We start from the raw sequence: 23,958 nt of genomic DNA, 5'->3' as shown, positions 1-23,958 counted from the left end.
CTTTTCTGAACCCTTTCAAGTTTCACAACATCCTTCCTATAGGAGGGAGACCAGAATTGCACTCAATATTCCAAAAGTGGCCTAACCAATGTCCTGGACAGCTGTAACATAATCTCCGAACTCCTATACTCAGTGCTGTGACCAATAAAAGAAAGCATCTCAAACGCCTTCTTCACTATCCTATCTACCTGTGACTTGACTTTTAAAGAGCTATGAACCTGCACTCCAAGGTCTCATTGTTCAGCAACACTCCCCAGGACCTTACTTTAAGTGTATAAGTCATGTTAAGATTGGCCTTCCAAGTTCTTCTATCTGAATCCATATGAGGGGTGGGAAATATACTTTGAACATTGGACACTGGAGGATATCAGAGCCACTTTCTCAGATACGTACGGGACACATATCTGGAAATGTTTAAGCTTTGGAATCAAGATAATATGACTGACGGCAGAGGAGTTCTACTCCAATACGTTTTCCATAAGTATCTTCCAAGAACATTCAAAGCTTTTTACCAAAAGCAGTGATTCAGTTGAGACTTGTGCTCTAGTACGCTACATAATGTGCCTTTACTTTATGAGCTGAGAGCTGGGGAAAGCCTGCAGTTTCTCTTCCTAATAGCACCGAGGATGAACCTACACCATGTGGACTGCAGTTGCTGGAGAAGGCCATTCACTACCACCTTGTGCTTGTGTCTCATGAAAACAAAATTGAGTTGGAAATTGGTGCCATATGTATTTTGGTCCCACTGCCAGCCTATTTTCACTGCAAAAAATGCTGGACCTCACAGTGTGCCAGGCAGCATCCGCAAAGGGCAAGCAAGCTAAGGTTTCTGATGAAAAGTCATCTCGACCTAAAATGTTCGCTTGTTTTCTTTCCGGATGCTGCCTGACCCACTGTGATCTCCAGCACTTCCTTTGGTTTCAGTACAGATTCCAGCATCTGCAGCAATTTGCTCATATTTTCACTGCATCCTGACACACTGGGCCCGACCGACTGAATGTTCAAAGTATATTTCCCACCCCTCATATGGATTCAGATAGAAGAACTTGGAAGGCCAATCTTAACATGACTTAAAGTAAGGTCCTGGGGAGTGTTGCTGAACAATGAGACCTTGGAGTGCAGGTTCATAGCTCTTTGAAAGTGAAGTCACAGGTAGATAGGATAGTGAAGAAGGCGTTTGAGATGCTTTCTTTTATTGGTCAGAGCACTGAGTATAGGAGTTCGGAGATTACGTTAGAAAAACCGTCTGAAATTTAATAAATTCTTGAGAATTGAGACAAATGTGTTTCTTATGTTTGGTCGTTATTACTGCTGCTAGCTTAATTGTTGCTGTTTTCTTGTCGAAACTGTTTTATCTGATTTCTTACAATAAATTTGACTTGGAGAAAATAGCATGTGTTTTTTTTAAAATGCAAATCTTCAGTGCAGTTGGGTAGGAGAAAAACAAATAGTGGGGCAAACAAGTCACTGCAGTGAGAGGGTGGTTGGAAATGCTGTATATCACTGGTCGTGCTCACAGTATCTGCCTAAGTTCTTGGTGGGAATGCAATTAATGGTGAACATTACCAATTGAGGAAAAAGGCCAGTCTGTGTTGTATTGGACTTATATAATTGCCATATTGCAGTGTCAGTAGGAACCACAGCCTACAGCAGCAGCATTGTGGTTATTTATCGACAAGATCTGTGCACTGGAACTGTCTCCCCTCTCTATTCCTGCTCTCCCTCATCTTTCCTCTCGTCCAGCGCTCGCTTTGCTCTTCCTCCTCCCCCATGTTCGTCTTCCCTCTCCTTCCTTCCTTCCCTCTCTCTCTCTCTCCCTCTTTCCTAGACGCTGGAAGATTGAGCTCTCTCTGATCCTGAGCTCATTTCCTGTCGGTGTTACGGAGCGGATCGCAGGGTGAGTGAGTTAGTGAGTAAGAGAGAGAGAGAGAAAGAAAGAACGGGGGATGGAGGGAGAGAGAGAGAGAGAGACAGGGAAGGATAGAGGAGGTGGGAAAGAGGGAGTGAAAGAGAAGGAGAGGGACAGAGACAGAGGGAATGTGAGAAAAGGAATGTGAGACCGCTCTGGGAGCTGCCACCCCGGAGAGAGAGACAGAGAGAGAGTTTAGCCCCCCCCCCCGGAAGGTTGCTGTGATTCTCCCTCCAAACCCCGGGCTATTCCCGGGAGCGGAGCTCTGCTCTAGCTGCACTGACCCAAGTCTACACAATAACTTATTCACCCCCCCCCCCCCCCGCGACAGCCATCCTCCCTCCTCCCTCCTCCTTCAACATCGTCTTCCCTCTAGTTCCTAACATCCCTGACTTCGCTCCCCCCTCCCCCCCGATTTCCTCCTTCCACCCATTTATTTCCCCTTCCCTCCCTCTCAGTTCCACTTCACTCCCTTTCATTTCTTCTTCTCTCCCTGGGATTTCCCCTTCCCTTTGATTTACCTTCTCCCCCCTCCCCCCCAATTTCTCCTTCTCTCCTTCCGATTTCCCCTTCTCTCCTTCCGATTTCCCCTTCTCTCCTTCCGATTTCCCCTTCCCTCCCTCCAATTTCCCCTTCTCTCCCTCCGATTTCCCCTTCTCCCCCTTTGATTCCCCCTTCTCCCCCTCCGATTTCCCCCTTCCCTCCAATTTCCCCTTCTCTCCCTCTGATTTTCCCCTTCTCTCCCTTGATTTCCCCTTCTCCCCCTCCGATTCCCCCTTCTCTCCCTCCAATTTTCCCCTTCTCTTCCCTTGGCCCCTCTGATTTCCTCTCGGGCTCCTGCCGCATTCTGTCTATCTTTGCTTGGTTCTCCTTTGGCTGGGCTCGGCCGGTGGAGAATGACTCCACTGATTTCAGTTCCTGGTATAAGAGAGCGGTTGTGGGTGGGTGTTTGAGAAACAGAAACCTGAAATCCCTCCACCACTTTGGGGAACCTGAACAGATGACCGCTGTTCTGTCCACCCTTGGATGAGGGTAGGGTGGGCTGGGACGTCATGGTGGTATGGGGGATGTCAGAGTGATGGGCTATGGCGGAGGGGTGGCTAAGTTAACTCAGAGAGATGGCATGCCTGCCACATTGTGTACAGTCGCTAGTCAGAGATAACTTGTCTTTGGGCCAGACAGGTACTGGACCAGAGGTGTGTATGGCTGAGCTGTGCATTTTCAGGCAGCTCCTTGTACTGTACAGGTAGAGTGATAGGTGGGTGTTAACTTATTGAAGTGCAGGGTAACTATAGTGATTGGGGTAAACAGCATCTGGCCTTGGCACTGTTTGTATTCAGCACAGGCTTGTGTCTCTCAGTCTCTTCCTGTTCTGTCACACCGTCACAGATTTTAGTGAGAGGTTTGTACTATGTTCCTCCTCCTGAATTTCTTGTCTTTTTTCTGTTTTCTCCCCCTGTGTAAATGTTTCTGGTATCTTCCGCCTCGCATTTGGCAACTTCCTTCATATCATGTCTGCCTCCAGGTTGGAGTGTCAGTTTGCAGGAGCTTTATCACTATGGCAACAGAAACTGATACTGCATCTCAGTGAGTACATGCGTGTTTGTGTGTGAGATTGGGTTTCTCAGCTTCTTTTAATGCGAACTCATTGCTGCAGATCAGAGCAATGGTTGTTGCATTCCAGATTCTTGCCCTACCCTTGCCAGACTGTGCCAGAGCTGCCCTGAACACTCTGCTCATTTTTAGGAAGAGGGTATCGCTTGTTTATTTTCCCGAGGTTGCTCGAAGGTGGTGTGTTTGGGGTAGGTTGTGGAGTTCTGAGTTCACAGTTGGCGATGGAATTGGTTCTGTAAGAGGGTTAGGCTCCTTGTTGGAGGAATCCACCACAGGACAACCTTTCCCATTCAGAATGCCCTCCATTGAGATGAGAATGGCTGTATCCTCCTGCTCCCTCCTACTTAATATACGACAGGGGGAAGGCCATTGGATTTCATGTCCTGAGAATTTCACCACCATAGCTATGTGCTAAATGACGCCAGTCTCCTGCTCATACCCCTGTTTCCTCACCTGGTACCTGTAGCCGTTGAGCACTGTCTGCCCTCAACTGTCTTGTCCCGATCTCTCTGAAAGGATTCCCTGGGTTAACTTCTGTTCTCTGTCTGTCACAGAACCTTCAGGTGAATCTGAACTGGGCCCCAATCTAATCAGCTTGGGCTTTCCCTGACCATGGATAAATGGGCTCCATTCCTGGAAGAGAAGAGAGTGTATTACACGCTCCACAGGTGGAAGTTTCAGTCCTAACAGAGTGATGACTTTGAACAAGTCAATCACCTGGCTGTTTTGAGCACCCTCGCTGCCTTTTGGTCTCTTATATTCCAATAAAAATGCAGCGTGAGTAATAAAGGCCTCTTGTATTTTGTTAATTTCCAGTCATTGGAAGTGTTTTGGCAGGAGGGACGGTGGTGGAAGGGAGTGGTCAGTGGTTAAGATTCTGCTCTCTCATCCCTGCCCGTCCCTCTCCACCTTGGCCAATTCACTGGCCTTGATCTCATCCCATACTCCCAGGGTTGGAATTGTGAGCGTGAAGGGATAGGCACAGATGAGAGGCATAGATAGAGTGGATAGCCATTTCCAAGGTGGAAATGGCTATTCCAAAGGGGCATAATTTTAAGGTGATTGGAGAAAGGTTTAGGGGAGTTGTCAGAGGTAGGTTCTTTACACAGAGAGTGGTGGGTGCGTGAAATTCACTGCCAGTGGTGGCAGTAGAGTCAGATACATTAGGGACATTGAAATGATTCTTGGATAGGTACATGGATGATAGTACAATGAAGGGTATGTAGGTCAGTTTGATCTTAGGGTAGGATAACAGGCTGGCACAACATCGAAGGCTGAAGGGCCGTGCTGTACTGTTCTATGTTCTAAAGGGCACCCATGCCATTTGTATTGCCAACGGGGCACCAGGAATCTTGCAGCTTGCATCAGAGTAGGGGAACATGTGAGTCTGGCTATAAAGTAGCATGGCTGATTCTTAACTGTGTTGTGAAATGGCCATTCATTTCAAGGGCTATTAAGGATGCGCCGATTTCCCATGGAAGGATAATTATTAAAACTTCCTTCTGTTTTCTGGCACTAAGTCACACACATACCTCCTGAGGGGAATGGGAAGAAGGGACACACAGTGGTCCACGGCTCCATTCTCCTCACATGTTTCCAACACAGAGGCTTGGTAGTTCCCTGACGAGAGGAGTGTTTGAAGGCAACATTATCTTCTGTATTTCCCCGCTTTAGAGTCAACAACAGTGTCAGAGGAGGGGAGGGCTATAACATTTCCCACAGCAAACCCACCATATCAGCCATTCCACTGCACTGCAAAATTGGTTCAACTTGCAAAAGGCAATTGGGAATGGACTGACAAGGTAAAGGGTTGCAAGAGGACTAATTGGATAGACTTTCCAAAAAGCTGGCACAGGTTCGATAGGCTGAATGGCCCCCTTCATTGTAAGACTATGTGCTTTTAAACGCCTTCATTATATCAACCATCGATCTGTTTTTTTTTGGACTCAGTCAATCCTGGTGCTACCTGGAACATTTTTATATGGTTATGGTTACCTTGACTAGATTTTTGTGACTGTGGTGGCTCGAGTTGGGAAATTTCCTACCTTGGCAAACCTGGAATGTGTTTGAAGGGCCCATTATTCCCAAATTCTGTCTCCAGAGAGATGATGACTGATAGAATGGGGTTCACTAACTCTGGAAGTAGAGAGTAGTTGGCCTTTTTGATGGGTGAATGTCCAGAGAGATCGTTTAGAAAGTCCATCTTTGTTCTCTGGGAACTTGATTTAGAAGCTGTAGCCCTCACTGCTTACATTCCTTTCACATCTGCTCCCACCACCACCTACCCCATACTCTCATGCTACTTACATGCCACCTACTCAATACCAATTCAAATCCTGCCTTTCCCCATATGGCTTCATAATATCCTATGCATTCCCATAGTAATTCACCCAGGGAAGGCAGACCTTGGGGTCCATTTGAAGAGAAAAAGAACCTCCAGACAGTCAAATACCCTCAATCATTTTTACAGCTAATCCTTTAATACCATCTTTAAACTACCAGTCAAACTATGAACTCAATCTCTCACTGATTTGTGTTGTTTTAGCTTTTGAAACTCAGTCAAGCACTGACAACACAAAAACATGGGAAATATGAACAGAGAGACCGTGGGAAAGTGTTTTGTTCAAACCTATACCAGATGACCTGCCAATCAAAGCAGTCTAGGAGACTTTTTTAACTCTCACTGATAGCGCAAGTCTTTTTTTCAAGTTTAAATATCAAAGGACAAACTGACACTTAAACAGACTTTGTGCACCTCCTCAAGAGTGTTTGTGTCTATTCAGTCCATTCATGACTCCTAGCATTGGTTTAAGGCTCTTGAAACTGCCATAACGTGATCTTTTGAACTGAATTTGTCCCTGTTGAGTTTGGGTTTGTCACTTGTGCAAACCATGTTGCACACCCCTGTCCTGAGACAGGAAAAATTGGATCTGTTGGAAATCAGCCTGGGACTTTTGCATCTGGGTCCCACCCAACAATTTAAAAAAACATGTGGAGGCTTTCTGACTCTGTGCAAGTTGTCCTGCAATTGTTTCGGCTTCTAAACCTTACCTACAGGTGTATACAAAATAAAGGGGTTTGTAGCGAGCCCTTGCAATGTGTCGCTTCAAGGAGAGTGGAGACTGAAGTTTAAAGGGTGGTAATGATCTTATGTCAGTTTCCGTTAACCTGTCAGTTCTATACTAAGAAGGTAGTGCATCTATAGCTTTGTAAATAGTCACTTGGTCTTTTAGTTTAAATTTAGTTTCTTGAGCACGTACTTTCATGCATATTGCAGCAGTGTTAGTTGCATTTGTCCTGTGCGATTGTTCTAAGACAAAAGGTAGTCTTGTGTGCCTTAGCATGTTGTTTGGTCAGTTGTTTCCAAGCACTCGGTAGCAACTGATACAACATAGCTGCACAGAGGGAATATTTGTTGTTTGCTGCAGTTTTGGACCTGGACCCAGCCTATAAAAAGAATGGTAAGGACTCAAGAATTAATTGTGACTTGTGTGGTGTGTGCCGTAGAGTCATAGGAACGTAGGAACATTGGAATGAGGAGCAGGGCTAGGCTACTCGTCCTTTCAACCCTACTCCACCATTCTATAAGATCATGACTGATCATCACCTTCCTGTGCGTTCCACCCCCTTCCTCATAGCCCCCTGATCCCCTTGACTATCAAAACTCTACCTAACTCTGCCTCGAATAAATTCAGTGATCCAGCGTACACAAATTTCTGAGGAAGAGAATTCCACAGACAAGCAGTCTTCTGAGAGAAATACAATTCTCCTGATCTCCGTCTCAAAAGGGCGACCGCTTATTCTTAAACTGTGTCTGCTTGTTCTTACCTTACCCATAAGAGGAAACATCATTTCAGGATCCACTAATCAAGTCACTGGTGGAAATTACATGTTTCAGTAAAATCTCGTACCGCTCTGCATTATGAGACATGTCAACAATCCTAAAGTGATACTTCATTTAATTTTGTGAATCCGTGGTCACTTAATGCAAGCGACTCTCCCTTGAAATTGTTTCTGGATAGAGTGGTACTTGGCGTGTTTGCTCATCCCAGGTTGTGGATATTGATATATATCGACATTATTGGATCTCCAGGTCTATGTGGTTGACAATGTTCGAGTGATCAATGACCCACTAACGGAACACCAACAACTCTCACTATACCTGATTTTGAATTAGATGATTCGATGTGCACATCCAGTCAAAAAAGATGAAAAAGGAACAGAATGATTTTGAATGATTGCCAGCCAAGCTGGACATAGATGAATAATCCTTGACTTGCTGCTTATAAGTTGTGTCCTGTCTGTCCTGCATGCTATTGGACTGAGGCGAAGTGGCAGCTTTGAGGTGTACCAAGATACCCATGCATTGAAACCATGCAGTCCTAGAGTCTGCAGTATAGTTATGAATTATAGAATCCCTACAGTGTGGAAACAGGCCTTTCGGCCCAACAAGTCCACACCGGCTCTCTGAAGACCATCCCACCCAAACCCGTTCCCCCACCCTATTACTCAACATTTACCCCTTACTTAGTGCATCTAACCCACACATCCCTTAATATTACGGGCAATTTAGCATGGCCTATTCACCTGACTTGCACATCTTTGGACTGCGGGTAGAAACTGGAGCGCCCAGAGGAAACCCACGCAGACACGGGGAGAATGTGCAAACTCCACAGGCAGTCGCCTGAGGCTGGGATCAAACCCAGCTCCCTGGCGCTGTGAGGCAGCAGTGCTAACCACTGAGCCACTCTGCCGCCCTAAGTTAAATCTCTTGTTTGGCCTTTAATAAAACTTGAGCTCCAGGCTATCAACGCAGGTGTAGGCCTGAAGAGGGTGAGACTTTACTCCAAGTAAAACATTATAGTAGTTAAACATACATTTGTAATTTCGTTATATTTTATTCCTTTGAGTTGGTGCCTATATCTAATTGGTAATTTTCATTCTCACCTTTCTTTCTTTTGATTGATTTGATTGGTTTTCTTTGTTGTCATCTTGTGATTGGGTAATCACAGCCTATCATGTAGACATGTGTGCAATTTTAAAGCTGTGACAATTGAAATATAATAGAAAGTAAAAGATTTCGCATTTGCCTAGTAACCTCTCATAATATCATGTTTTTCCTTTGGAAATCTCTTTATCATGTGGTTTGATGTCACAGACAATTTGGGTTTGAGACACACTGGGTGTGCGGAAGGTAGAGTCAAGAACTATCTTCAGGCTTCAATTTAACAGTAACACTATCTATTAGATATTAATTCTGAATATTCCTTTGTGTGATTATCACAGATATACCAGGCTCTGTTCTTACAGTTACAAAATATAAGCGTATCTTCTCTGTCTGTTCATATTCATGCATTTATATGAATCTTCCAGAATTCTAGTTAACTGTAGTGTAGTACAGTGTAATGTAGTCCAACTCTACCTGCACTGTGCTATTTACACTCAGTGATGTGCAGCTCTGTGACATCATCGGAAGGCTGCTCTGTGGAACAACAACTTCCACCTTGAGTAGTTTGTCACTAACTGCGGATACTTTCCAAAAATACCTGGGAATGATATTAACAAGGTCGAAGCCCAGAAATGCTGGGAAAATTCCAGCTGAGACAAAGAGATTAGGCCCTTGTGATGTTTTTCTATGATAGCTGGGTCTAGTGTAGACCCTCCTCACCTTTGTTCAGACTGGTTAACTGAACTGAATTGAATTGAATTTATTTATTGTCACGTGTACCGAGGCACAGTGAAAGGCTTTGCCTTGCGAGCAATACAGGCAGATCACAGAGTTAAGTAGCGTAGATAAGTAAATAATAGGTAAACAGCAGCCAAAACAAAAACACATATACAGGCGAATGTTGAGAGTTTAAGAAGGATCAAAAGATCTGCATTTAACAAGTGAAATGAAAAGAAAACCTTGGATGCTGAAGACAGAAATTGCTGGGAAACCTCAACAGGTCTGTTAGTTTCTGTGACGAGAAAATAGAGTTAAAGTTTTGGGTGCAGTGACCCTCTGACAGGCAAGCTGTTTTAACAAGCTGTTTTGAATTTGCAAAACAACAGCAAATATAAACTGTTGCAGCTTTGATGATTGTCAGGAGTAATTTCAGATTGCATGTACTTTCTTGCACAGTGCAGGAGACTGGCCAAGTGCCACCTTTAGGTTTGTCTTCTATAAAATAAATGACATTGTAAATTTATATGAGGAGTGTTAAGTAATTTTTATGTGATAATGCTAGCAAAAGGCCTACCAAGCATTTTTGTAACCCACCTTCCCTGTATCCCATTCCCCGCAGGAGTATAACTGACTCACATATCTGCCAGCTTATGCCACACACTCTCTTGCTTTCTTTCTCTCTCAGACTCTCTCCTCCTCATTCTTGGCACCTCCAGCCCTACTCTTGGCAGCTATCCCCTCTCCCAGCACCTTCTTTTCCCTCCCAACACCATCTCAATGTATCAAATATCTTGTCCTCTCTTTCCCTCTCTGTCTATCTTTCTCTCTGGTTCCCTGTGAATTTCTCTCATTCCCCCTTTCATTCTCTCTTTTCCTTGTCATTTCGGTAGGAGCAGGTTCTATGTAATGTGGAAGAGCTCACGGTGCTGCTTGGTATTTGTCTGTACATGTACTGAGGATATCTGACTTGTTTACACTTGAGTGTCTGTGTTCAGATCTTTGCAGCAGTGTAGGAAGTGACTTAACAGGTTTTCTCCGTCAAGCTGCAGCTTCCCTTCTGAGCCTTGTGGAGTTCCATGAATCTCAAATGCACTTGATCGACTTGATATAGTATTTAACAGAGCAAAATGCTTCACGAAGGCCACTTTGGCATGGTGACTCAGTGGTCAGCATTGCTGCCTCACAGCACCAGGGATCCAGGTTTAATTCCAGCTTCAGACGACTGTGCAAACTCCACATACACATTCTCCTCGTGTCTGCATGGGTTTCCTCCAGGTGCTGTGGTTTCCTCTCACAGTCCAAAGACGTGCAAGTAGTTGGATTGGCCATGCTTGCCTGTAGTACCAAGGGGTGTGTAGGCGAGGTGGATTAGTCATGGGTTAAGGGGATGGGGTGAGTGTGGTGGGATGCTGTTTGAAAGGTTGGTGTTGACTCAATGGGCTGAATGGCACGTTTCTACAATTCTATGAAGGGGAAGTTGATTTATCGTCAAAGATGTGAATTTCCAGGAAACTTCTGCTGTGGAGTGGGGAGCAATGTGGTTCAGGGGAAATGACCCTACATTCTGGGATAACCTGTCTATCCAGATTTTTATTGAGTCAACTACCACATTCTGGACCACTATGTCCCTACAACTGAAGGGTAGGGGACGGAAAAAGACGGATATTTAGTGCAGTGTGGAGTTTGTAGTAGTTGGGGCTGGGACCATTGAGATATGGAGCCACTGGCAGATATGAGCAGAGCTTTCATTTGTTGTTGGACAGAGATACAGTGAAGCTTGACTGGCGCAGGGCGACATGTCATAGGATGATGTGGATAAAGGAATTTCGGAGGTGTTGCATGTCCGTGTGATGGAGTGTGGGAGACTGGTGAAGAGGGAAAGAGAGAGGAAGTACTTGTAGTTGGAGGGATTGGTAGGGGCTTTGGTGGTGGGTTTGGGGCCAGCTCGGAGAATGGGTGATGTACACATAGTATGGCTCAACTCAATCAATAGGGTAATTTAGCTTCACGTGGCTGAAAGAAAACAGCTGGAGAGAGATACTGTTGGACAGATTAGGATTGATTGAGTTGTGAATGAGAAAATATTCTGTCAGTTTAGATGAGCCAGAGCTAGTGAGAGTGTTGTCCACTGTATATGTAGGCATGCATGGATAATGTCATTATAGGCTGTAAGACGTAGGTGCAGAAGTAGGTCTTTGAGTGCATTGCAGTATTCAATTCAATGAGATCATGGCCAATCTGATAATCCTCAATTCTACCTCTCTGCCTTATTTCTGTAACCCTTGATTCATTTAAAATCTATCTCCACCTAAATTATTCATAATGATGGAGTCTCAATAGCCCTCTGCGGTAATTAATTCCACAGATCCACAACCCTCTGAGAGAAGACATTCCTCTGCATCTCTGTCTTAAATCTGAGACTAAGCCCTCTGACCCTTGACCCTTCCACAGGGGGAGATGGCCATCTCTACATCTACCCCGTCAAGCCCCCTGAGAATTGTGTGTGTTTCAATAAGGTCACCTCTCATTGTTCTAAACTCCGGCTATGAATGTGGACTGGGGAGCTGTTTGTGCTTTGACATGCAGAGGAGTGTTGAGGATTGGGGAGGAGGTAGCTTGTTATTGAGGAGGCTGAGACTGTGCTCACTGCCCAGGAGATACCAGGAGGACTTCATTGTGAGGAGCCTAGAGATACCTTATTGTTGAAAGTGGTCTCTCTGGCCAGACAAGGAAGGTGCATCCAGAAGCTTATGGTATTCAGTGTTCAGAATATGAAAAGACAAAAGTATAGAATGACAGTGGGGACAGTGAACAAACTGTGACAGAGATGAGCTTTGAAGAACTGAGGTAAGGATGATGTTGAACAGATCAAGAGTAACATTTGAGTGAGCTTGTCAGAGGAAACAAAGTGTGGGTACAATAGAAGAATCATAGAATAAAATCCCTACAGGACCAAGAGGCCATTTGGCCCATCCTGTCTGTATTAAAGAGTAGCCCATCCAATCGAGCTCCCAGCCCTATACCCATAACCCCACATTTCCCATGACTATCACACCTAACCCTGGATATTATGGGACGGCCCACCTACCCTGCACATCTTTGGACTGTGGGAGGAAACCCCATACAGTCAAGTGGCAAATGTGCAAAGTCCACACAGCCTGTTAGCTGAGGCTGGAATCAAACCCAGGTCCCTGGTGTTGTGAGGTAAATGTGCTAACCATTGAGCTACTTGCAGAATCTATGAATCGTGTCCTTTTCCAGGTGAGGCTGATGATGAGGGATCAGCCATGAGCATGGTATTCTGGAGGGTAGCCTTGCCAGTAAAACAAATCGTGCACATGCAAACCATTGAGAGTGGTGTCAGGGGTGAGGGGTGGTTGGTTTTCCCTTCTGGAATACTTAGGCTTGTTGCCAGCTATGGCACAAGTGAGTCAGCAGAGAGGGTGCCTTTGTGATGAAGTTACTGCCAACAGCAAAGATAGTCTTCATGCAAAAGGTCTGTTACTATGCTGTATATCTCTCTGACTCTATAATTGCAGAATGTGCCAGTCAGAATAGAGAATTACCAACCACAGATTCCATAATGTGCTCTTTACTCCCTGAATCTGTCTGGAGAGATCTGAAATCAGGCTATATCTTCCATTGTACCTGTTCTGAAAACAAATGACTTGCGTTTATATAGTGCCTTTTCACAACCATTTTAAAGTGCTCTAAAAGCCAATTAAGTCTTGTTTTGATGTGTAGTGACTGCTGTAATGTGAGCAACCTGACGATCGGTTTGTACACAGCAAGCTCCCACGCAGTAATAAGAAAATGCCCTATTTTAGTGATGCTAATCAGGGTATAGCATTGTTGAATTCTTTTTCCTGAGATCCTTGCATACTTGATCCAATTGCAACATGCCAACTTCTGTGAACAAGCACAATTTATTAAGCACAGTACAGTACAAGCTTTGGAGAAACCCTGAGTATTCTTCGCCATGCTTGCGAGGCACGTCCAGGGAAGCTCTCTGAACAAAAGGAACAGTCCTTCCTTTATACAAAATCTTTACCTCACAATTCGTAATGCCCACAAAACAACCCCCAGTTACTCCCTCACAGTCGCATGCCATTCAAGATACAATGCAGTGACCACTTCACCTCCAGGAACAATGCAATGCAAATCATTCCTTCATGGTCAAATCTGTTGCAAATCATTTTTTTTTTGTAACTGTAGGGGAGTAGTCAAATTCTAGCTCTAATATTCTTATTGATCCCTGAATAGGGGATGAAAATGTAAATAGTAGGAGATGACAATGTAAACTGGCTTCTGAGTAACGAGGAAATGGCCATGCAAATGGCATTGAATGCTAAGAGACGGGAATGAGATTTCCTTACAATCTACCTGCAAATCAGAGACATCCCCCCTAGCCTCAGGACATCCAATTTCCTGCAGGTCAGCAGAGCAAGTTAACTCTTTGATATCACAGTATTGTCCAGGACAGCAAGGACAATTTCCTTGCTGTTCAAAATGGCACTATTGGATCTCTAGCGTCCACTTGAGGCAGATAGGCCCGAAATTCAACTGTAAAGACAGTACCTCTTGCGATTCAATGTTCCCTCCTCTGAGTTGCTGTGGGATCGCAAATAGGGGAGGCTGTGTAGTGCTGTATCTAATATTTGGTTGAAGTGGATTCTTTACACAGCAAACTTTTTATTTTCTGATAATTATAGGAGCAGGAGTGTTCTGGTTGATCAAGAGGTCCACGTAATCAATGTATAAACAGAATGCAGGGTTGTACACATCATTGTTCTACTGTATTTACAGCATAAATTACTTAAATAATAAAGCAACTTTGTCTTAAATAAAACTTACCAGAAGAGAGCGTTCTCACTCACAACCTCAACTGACTACTTGTGGTAGGGTGTAGTATTTGAGGATAAATTACCAAAAAAACCCTAACAAGATTGATATTGTAACTGTGAGCTTTTAGTGAAGCAGCAAATCCCATTGCAAAACATTATCATTTAACTTTGCATAGACATTGTGCTGATGAGTATGTAGTTATCAATACAAATGGGGTGAGTAAATCCCGACAGAGTATAATTATTTCAGGGCAGCTGGTTAGCTCAGTTGGCTAGATGGCAAGCATGCGGTGTGCTTTTAAATGCCTGTTCAGCTGAATCAAACTCGAGAATTGCTTACGTGTCCCGTTGAAGACTCGAGACATAAACAATACTTTAGGAATTCACAAATCATCAAAGATACGATCTGCAACAATATCTTCAGGCTAAAACTTAAACCCAGAACAAAGTTAATTAGAGTAAAAGTGATTGTACACAACAACATCTCAACAGTAACCTGGGTTTGGGTCAATATTTTTTGTGGTCATTCAATTGAACAACAAGTATATTTACACTGAGGTAAATAAAGTAAAAATAACTATAATCGTTGGACAAATATGAGAGTAAACTTTGCAGTATTTGTGGTACATAATGTTTGCCGGTTTGTTGAGAGTGTTGGTTTTATAAGATGCTGTTGGTTAAAACTAAGTTTGCTGTACACTATTTATAGTGGGAGTATGGGAGGGAAGAAGGGATGGGGAAGAACTAAAGATGCCTTGAATATTTCTTTGGTTAACTGAGGGGATTGAGTTGGTGTATAGGGTCTGCTCGGGGGAGGGGAGGGTTAAGGGTTAAACCTGTGTGGAGACTGCTGTTTGAAACAAAAGTTGGCTCCTCTGACTGTGTGACGTTTCCTCCCTCTCTTGTAGCCTTTTCTCAGCAACGTTTATTATCCCCCGCAATTTCACTGGGAGAGACCGCAGCATTGCCGAGTGGCGGAGTTCATGATAGCACCGCAGGGCGTGTACACAGGAACAGGGATGGGCTTTGGAGCATTGTCGCTGGGCCCTGCTTTCAAATTCCAGTCAAGGCACGAAGGTGTGGACTGGAGGCGATTCAGCGCCATCGATGTGGACAGGGTGGCCAGAGAACTGGACGTTGCCACCCTCCAGGAGAACATCATGAGCGTGACCTTTTGCAACCTGGACACCGAGAGGTGCCAGTGGTGCCAGAACGCCGTGGACCCGGTCCTGCTGAAGGTGTTCAAGCTGGCACAGCTGAACACAGAGTATCTGCTGCACTCTCAGGAGCTCTTCACCAGCAGCATCCAGGCACTAGAGGAGCAGCTGCAGACTCTGACTGAAGAACTGGAGAAGAGCAAGCAGGAAATGGTCAAGCAGGCGGAGGAGCTGAAGGCTGTGAAGGAGGAAAGCCGACGGCGGAAGAAGATGATCACGACTCTTCAGCTCCTTGTACAGGCAGGAGCCAATAACTATCACAAGGTATCTCTACCTTAGCGCCAACTGTGAAGGGTGGGTTTGGTTATATGTGTGCGAGAGACAGAGGGTTGGAAAACTTTTTAATCACGATACCTATCCATCATCCTTTGAATTCCATCCCCATGAGCTAATTAGCCTCACATATTCAAAGTTTGTGAGAATCTCATAACGTACATAGTAACAGAAAGGAGATGCAGTGCTTTATAACAGTCTTCTGTCTCTTCGGATTCCAAGATGGCAGCCAGCTGAAAAACACTGTCATGTATTATGCAGAAACTTGTCTCTAGGTTGTTTGACGAAGAAATGGAGGCCATTTCTGCTTGGAGAAGGTAGGTTAGCTGAGTTGGTGGGGTGGCTGGTTTGCTGATGCTAAGTGACACCAGTAGGGTGGCATGATAGCTCAGTGGTTAGCACAGGTGCCTCACAGCATCAAGGACCCAGGTTCGGTTCAAGTGACTGCCTGTGTGGAGTTTGCACATTCTCCCGTGTCTGATATGGGGTGAAGAAGGCATTTGGCACACTTGCCTTCATTGATCAGAACATTGAGTACAGGAGTTGGGACATCATGTTACAGTTGTACAAGACATTGGTGAGGCCACTTGTGGAGAACTGTGTGCAATTCTGGTTGCCTTTCTATAGGAAGGATTTTATTAAACTGTAAAGGGGACAGAGAAGATTTACAAGGATGTTACCAAGACTGAAAGTTTTGAGTTATAAGGAGAGGTTCTGAATTGGCTGGGGCTTTTTCCCTAGAGCATTGGAGGCTGAAGGGTGACCTTATAGAACTTTATAAAATCATGAGGAGCATTGATAACTTGAGTAGCTAAAGTCTTTTTCCTAGGAAAGGGGAGTCCAAAATTTTAGGGCATAGGTTTAAGGTAAGAGGGAAAAGATATAAAAGAGACCTGAGGGACAACTTTTTCATAGAGGGTGGTGTGAGTCCCCAGAGGAAGTGGTAGAGGTGGATACAGTTGCAGGGATTGTAACAAGATCAGCCAGGTGGATCTCATAGAATATGATTTCCCTGATTGGGGCTGTTAATCTGGTCCCATTAGGGAGCTGTGGCTGACAGATAAAAACAGGAGTGTCGGTGTCCACCAACACCCTGGAGTTGTTCAGGGAGAGGTGGGCACCGCAGGGAGTGGAGTGGAGTGCATTATTTCCCCGTCCAACTCTCTTTTGATTTAGTCCCTACCCTCCCCTTCACTGTTTTGATCACACAGCATTGCCCTTTGATGTGAAGGGCAGTGCTTGTCTCTGGCCACTCGGGTGTTTTCCTATCTTCCTGGTGGTGGCAATTGAATAAAGATTCGTACACCTTGAAAAAAAAAGAAGAAAAAGAAAAAAAAACAGGAGTGTCGGGATTTGAGGTTCCTCATTTCCCTGAAAACTGGTTGAATGTTAGCGTTTGGGGCCTGGCTTTGCTGCTCCTCTCCCCTGTAAAATTGCTGTTTCTCTGTATACAGCTGTCAATGTTAATTGTTTTGTAAACTGTGAATTGTTTAATAAAATTAAAAAAAACAGGAGCATCAGGGAAGGAGGGCTCTGCAGCAGATAGGATTCTACTAATCCCAGCTGCTTTGCCTCTCAATGCCCACCTCTCTGAAGCACCATTTTGTAACATCATAGGGAATTCCCAGACCAGGGAATTTATGGTCAGTTGTCAATACCTCGGAATATCAAGATGCTGAGTGAGGCCGGCGATTGTAGTGGTGTGAGTGCAGGACACATCTGGTACAAAAACTGGCCCAAGTCCGCCAGTGTCTGGATCGTGGAGAGCGGATATAGGACCCAAAATGCACATGGGGTCCCCGAGGAATTCCCGATGCACCGACTCTGGGAATTGCCTGAGGAGCTTTAATTTCTGATGGGACATTCCCCAGGTCTGTCTGAAAAAGTCTTTGATTCTCAGCTCAGGTTCGAGTCTTTCAGACAAGACTGTGGTACTCCCCTGGATAGCTGCCCAAGAAATGTTAGAAAACTCTGAGTCTGTCTTCTGGTTCAAAAACGGAATCACTGGTCCACTGCTGTTTGTCATGGATGTAAATGATTTGGATGTGAAAACAGGAGGAATGGTTCGTAAGTTTGCAGATGACACCAAAATAAGTGATGTAGTGGACAGTGAAGAAGGTTATCTCAGTGTATGAGGGGACCTTGATCAGATGGGCTGATAACTGAGGAGCGACAGACAGAGTTTAAGTTAGATAAATGTGAGGTGTTGCATTTTAGTAAGGCAAATCAGGGCAGGACTTATACAATTAATGGGAAGGTCCTGGGGAGTGTTGCTGAACAAATTGATCTTGGGGTGCAGGTTCATAGTTCTTGAAGATGGAGTTGCAGGTAAATAGGGTAATTATGAATATGTTTGGTATGCTTGCCTTTATTGATCAGTGCATTCAGTACAGGAGTTGGGAGGTCATGTTGTGGCTGTACAGGACATTGGTTAGGCCACTTTTGGAATACTGCTTTATATTCTGGACTCCCTGCTCTATGAAAGATATTGTTAAGTTTGAAAGGGTTCAGAAAAGATTTACAAGGATGTTGCCAGAGTTGGAGGATTTGAGCTATAGGGAGAGGCTGAATAGGCTAGGGCTGTTTTCCCTGGAGCGTGGGAAGCTGAGGGGTGACCTTGTAGAGGTTTTTCAAATCACGTGGGGCATGGATGGGATAAATGGACAGAGTCTTTTTTCCCAAGGTAGGGGAGTCCAAAACTAGAAAGCATTAGGTTTAGGTTGAGAGGGGAAAGATATAAAAGAGACCTAAGTGGTAACGTTTTCACGCAGAGGGTGGTGTGTGTATGGAATGAGCTGCCAGAGGATGTGGTGAAGGCTGGTACAATTACAAAGGTATCCGGATGGGTATATGAATAAGAAAGGTTTGGTATGGGCCAAGTGCTGTCAAATGAGACTCGATTTATTTATGATATCTGGTTGGCATAGAGAGTTGGATAGAAGGGTCTGTTTCCATGTAGTACAACTCTATGACTCAAACTCTTCCCCCCCACCCCAACGCCTTAACTACCACACTGAACAATAACCTTACCTTATGGTAGTGAGTGTCATTGAAAAGGGATCTGTCCCCCTAAACTGCGTGGCTTTCTGCATAATGTGGAATTATTCAATGTGGGTAGTGTGTTTATGTGATCAGTGTCAGACGCAGGGGTCGCGAGGTTATTCGGAAGATTTGGACCAATAAACAAACAGGGATATCCTTATTGTTGTAAGGCATGTAATTAAGGGCAATTAGTTCATTCAAAAGGCATGAGGTAATTCTGTTAAGGTGCAAGTATTGTTGGAAGAATAGGGCACAGTAAAGCTCTTTGCGTTAGCACTCTTTAGGATACATCGCAGGAATGTAAAAGGAAAATAACATTTATTCTGTCTTATCAAGTCTGAGCTCACCGTGATGAAGGGAAGTTCTAAAAGATGTGAATCAAATCGTTTAACCAAATTAACCCTTGAAGGTACAAGGTGTGTTTCTAAAAATAAATTCAGATTCCAAGGTCCCATATGAAGTGAGTTGAGGCAATCTCAGTCCAAGTCTTAAGGCTGCATTTTCCCTATTGAATGGCTAGCTCAAGTTGGGACTTTTCCTGACATGGCAGACCCACCTTCATATTCTGCCCCAGGGATTGCGTTCTGCCAGGAGGCAGTTTGGAAGTGGGTCAGTATTGGGATGGCTGGTTATAAAATCTGCCTTGATTCTTTGAGACTTCACTCTAGTTTTCTGAAGGGCTGTTGTGCCCTCTAGCCATTACCCCTCCACACACCCCCGATGTAATCTCAGACTTTCCATGTCCCCAATATGCCACCTCCTACCTCAGTGTCCCTGCATGCCACCACTCACTCGCATGATTTTCCATATCAGTTCTCATCCCCACGGCGTGTCACCCAGCATCCAACAGGCAGGCATCAGGAGTCATGTGGAGATGAAAAAAAATTTCAAGCTATCAACGCACGTTTAAAAAAAGCCTCACTTTCATGAAACGCATTCGAACATTTTAAATTCCCTCAAATGATTGACCAGTTATAAAGAACGATTGCATTCTATAATCCCAGCACGGGCGGCACGGTGGCACAGTGGTTAGCACTGCTGCCTCACAGCGCCAGAGACCCGGGTTCAGTTCCCGCCTCAGGCGACTGACTGTGTGGAGTTTGCACGTTCTCCCCGTGTCTGCGTGGGTTTCCTCCGGGTGCTCCGGTTTCCTCCCACAGTCCAAAGATGTGCAGGTCAGGTGAATTGGCCATGCTAAATTGTCCGTAGTGTAGGTAAGGGGTAGATGTAGGGGTATGGGTGGGTTGCGCTTCGGCGGGGCGGTGTGGACTTGTTGGGCCGAAGGGCCTGTTTCCACATTGTAAGTAATCTAATCTAATCTAATCAAAGACAGATCATCCTTTAATATCCTCTTAAAACTGTCAATTAAAATGTGAACAGACATTTGAAACTCTCTCAAGCATTCATAATAAGCTAAACTATTAAAAAAGAACAATTCTTGTGGAAATGTCAACACTGAAGTCTATTGAAACTGTAGGAACAGGTAGTTTTTCTCTAAGCCACATCACATGCACTCCAATGGTATGTGTTCTTTCATCCGCAACAGCGTTTCTTTTGATTTGTGAAGGGTCGGGGATGTTATTAACTTAGCATTATGACAGTTAAACACAGACCCTATTCACCATTCAAGAGCATTCACCTCTCTGTAAATGTATGACTCCCACACTGTGGTTCAAGGCCTTTGGAACTCCAAAAAGGGGTCTGTTGATTTGTGGCTGAACTGATTTGCGTTACACGCTCCACAGATGATGTCCCCTGTTCCACTCTGTGTATACACCTACAGGGACTCGATCATTCCAGCTTGTCACAACATTGGTATTCATACTTGGGAAGTGTATGAAATAGCTGGCCCAAGAATGAGCTACTTTGTACATCGTCTTCTGAGACTGAGATACATCGGTGAGCGTACGGAAAGCAGTGCATTGATGTACAGGAGCTGAGGATATTTGACTCGCACTGTGTGTTAATAATGAAAAGTTCACCACTGTAATTATCTGTCTTGTGATTGTTGAAGCATGTCGGGTAAAGTCTGCTTGTTTCATTGGGTTGGGGGTTACTCACCCTTTTTCTGCTATTAATTTTATTTTCTTTTCCTTACAGTGCCAGTTTTGTGACAAGGCATTCCTGAACTACTCCTTCCTCCAGGGACATGTTGAGCGTCGGCACCCAGAGATTACTGAGGCTGGTAAGAGAGAGAGAGAGAGATCCTTCTCACCTTTCCACTCAGGACCTGAAACCAGAAAGGAATGTGCTGGAAGCCCGCGGAACCTCACTTAGAGACAGGCCCTTTGGCCCAAACTAGTCCCTGCCGACCAAAATGTCTGTCCATGCTAACCCTATTTCCCTGCACTTGGCCCATATCCTTCTAAACCTTTCCTATCCATTTATTTGTCTAAGTACCTTATAAATGTTGTTTATGTACCCGCCTCAACCACTTCAACTGGCACTCATTCCATGTGTGTACCACCCTCTGTGTAAAAATGTTGCCCCTTAGTGTTCCTTTTATATTTTCTCCTCTAACCTTAAACTGATGCCCTTTAGGTCATGATTCCCCAACCTTGAGAAAAAGACTGAGTGCATTCACCCTACCCATGCCTCTTATGATCTTATAGACCTCTATAAGGCCCCCCCCTCAGTCTCTACGCTCTAAAGAAAAATGTCCTAGCTTGACCAACCTCTCCCTATAATTCAGATTGTTGATTCCTGGTAACATCCTTGTAAATTTCTTCTGCACTCTTTCCAGTTTAATAACATTCTTCCTATAGTAAGGTGACCAAAACTGAACACAGTACTCCAAGGGCAGCTTCACCAACATCCTGTAGCACTATAACCTAACTTCCCAACTGCTATACTCAATGCCCTGACTTGTAGCGCTATTGGCCAGTGAATGTTTCAGGAGCTGTCCTTAGCATTCTTTGTTAGAAACCTCTCAAGCAGGAGTAGACCATTTGGCCCATCGAGCCCATTCCACCATTCAACAGATCATGGATAATCCTCTAACACATCGCCATACTCCCTCCTGCTTGCTCCCCATAGCCATTGACATCTTTAGCTTTGAGAACTCTACTTAACTCTTTCTTAAGCTTATCCAGTAATTAGCCCTCTTGAACATAGACCCTAGAAACTTGGAGCAAGAGTAGGCCATTCGGCCCTTCTAGCCTGCTCTGCCATTCTGTATGACCATAGCTATCGTAGTGCCATTTTCCCTCTTTCTGCCCATGCCCTTTGATCCCCTTGATATCTAAACAAGTGTAAACTCTTTCTCAAGTCTATTCAGTGACTTGGCCTCCTCTGCATTCTATACCTGTATAGAATTGCACAGGTTGACCACACTTAGAGTGAAGACTTTTTTTTCTCATCTTGGTCCTAAGTAAGCTGCCACTCTGACCTTTGGTTTGAAATTTCCCAACCAGCGAATGCATTCTTCCTGCGTCTAGTCTTTCAAGCCTTGTTAGAATTCTATTCATTTCAGTCAGCTCCTCTCTAATCCTTCTTAATTCTGATGAAGCCAGGCCAACTCAAAACAATCTGTCCTCTGTGGTAGTGAATAACCTTCTGTGGTAGAGAATTCCACGGGTTCACACGCTCTGAGTGAAGAACATTCTGATTTAATTTGATTTGATTTATACTTCTGTATTAACTGTGTCTGAATACATGTGACACATGCCTCACAGCGCCAGAGACCCGGGTTCAATTCCCGCCTCAGGCGACTGACTGTGTGGAGTTTGCACATTCTCTCTGTGTCTGCGTGGGTTTCCTCCAGGTGCTCCGGTTTCCGCCCACAGTCCAAAGATGTGCAGGTCAGGTGAATTGGCCACGCTAAATTGCCCATAGTGTTAGGTAAGGGGTAAATGAAGCGGTATGGGTGGGTTGCACTTCGGCGGGGCGGTGTGGACTTGTTGGGCCGAAGGGCCTGTTTCCACACTGTAAGTAATCTAATCTAATCTAAACTAATAAATCAGATCAAATTCTCCTCATCTCAGTTCAAAATGGCCTACTCTGTACCTCGAGACCGTGACAGTGTTCTTGTTTGGGTTTTAAGCATCTGTATTTTGTTTTTAAATCAACCTGTTCGGACATGTTGTGACTCATCACCACAACCTGACGTGGATTTAGAACCTGGACCTCCTGTCCCAGAGGCATGGCCACCACGAGAGCCTATTCTGCACTTTGTTCCTGCTTATTATTTCCATAACTGATTTGGCTTGTTGCTACACCTTTCCACAGCTCTCTCACCCTTTCCCTAATTGGTTCTTAAAATGTTGGGAAGTATGTATTTAACTACCTCAGTAAGAGGCAACACCAGACTATGGAACTGGAGTCCTCTCAGGGAGGGTCTCAGGGCCCCTTCCATGAAAGGCACTGTTGAACTAGTTGGAATCCTTATGTCATCTACAATCTTTTAGGTTGATTTAATTACCTGCAGCTTGCATTTACCTAGCACCTTTACTGTACCCTTTTGTCTTACTCAGTAATTACATCTCCTCTTGTGACCCCAGGATTCTGGCTTCCTGAACAATTATGCTCCTCTCTTCTGCACTGTCACTCACACTTTCTCTCTCTCTCTCTCTTCCCCCTCCTCATTGCCTCCCCTCCCCTGTCTCTAGCCTCATTCTGCCTCCAGCTGGTCTTCAGCCCCTTTCCACTTCTGACATTTGTTATCTCCTCCCATGTCTAACTCTAGCTCACCTGGACTTCCTCTAGATTCTGCTCCCCATCCCGTTGCCAAATCTCTGCCTTCACCGTCTCTCCCCACCTCTTGGCCCCTCCTCGCTTCTGCCACGTCTCAAGCCCTTCTGCCCACTTCCAGCCCCTCCCATTCCCTCCTGCCCTGTTACCCACCACCTGTCCAGTTTCCCATCTCCAGCTCCTTCCTCTCACCTCCTGCCGTTCCTCACATCCGGGCCTATTTCCCCAACCTCTCAAGCTCCGTCTCCCAAATATCAACATCCCCCTCTGCCGTCACTTCAGCAGTCACCGGTCCGTCCCTGTTCACCTCCCCCCCCACAATGCGATTTAGTCAGAGCAATGACCAGACACTCTTGTGAAGGCAGACCTGCTGGTACGTGGGTGTGATGTGGCCTCTGAGATTGTCTCGCTTCACCCTCAACTCAGCCTTTGTTGTGCTTTTCTTTCAGAGAGGAAGAAGAAGCACCGGACGGAGCAGATTGAGGATGAGATCAGGGAGCTCCGGGAGCGGCTGCAGATCAGCCAATCACAGCTCCAGCTCGAGAGGGAGGCAGATTCTCTCCGCCGTGGCCAGGTCAGTGGTTAGCAGCCTCACACTCATCGCACTGACACAAGACCCTCCATAACAGTAACTGTGCAGAGTCAGCTAAACCTGCCCATACACTTGGTCTTACTCTTCTGTTGAATGTGGGCGTCATTGGC

General features: G+C 45.0%; 1 protein-coding gene across 8 annotated transcripts in view; it reads left to right on the top strand.

The window, feature by feature from the left end:
• The first annotated feature begins 1,550 nt into the window (after positions 1–1,550).
• dzip1l (DAZ interacting zinc finger protein 1-like) overlaps positions 1,551–23,958 on the top strand; it is a 197,929-nt gene continuing 175,521 nt past the window's right edge. For 3 of the 8 annotated variants that reach the window (XM_072573073.1, XM_072573074.1, XM_072573071.1), the window contains exons 1-4: positions 2,279–3,105; positions 14,944–15,516; positions 20,668–20,752; positions 23,706–23,830. In XM_072573073.1, coding sequence (XP_072429174.1) covers positions 3,028–3,105; positions 14,944–15,516; positions 20,668–20,752; positions 23,706–23,830 — 861 coding nt within the window. In that variant the 5' untranslated portion in view covers positions 2,279–3,027. The other 5 variants (XM_072573075.1, XM_072573077.1, XM_072573079.1 and 2 more) reach the window with 5 other exon arrangements.

The sequence above is a fragment of the Chiloscyllium punctatum genome, chromosome 6, assembly GCF_047496795.1.
Source record: "Chiloscyllium punctatum isolate Juve2018m chromosome 6, sChiPun1.3, whole genome shotgun sequence".
Lineage (NCBI taxonomy): Eukaryota > Metazoa > Chordata > Chondrichthyes > Orectolobiformes > Hemiscylliidae > Chiloscyllium > Chiloscyllium punctatum.
The sequence above is the reverse complement of the archived record's forward strand: the minus strand, read 5'-3'. Positions and strand labels throughout refer to the sequence as shown.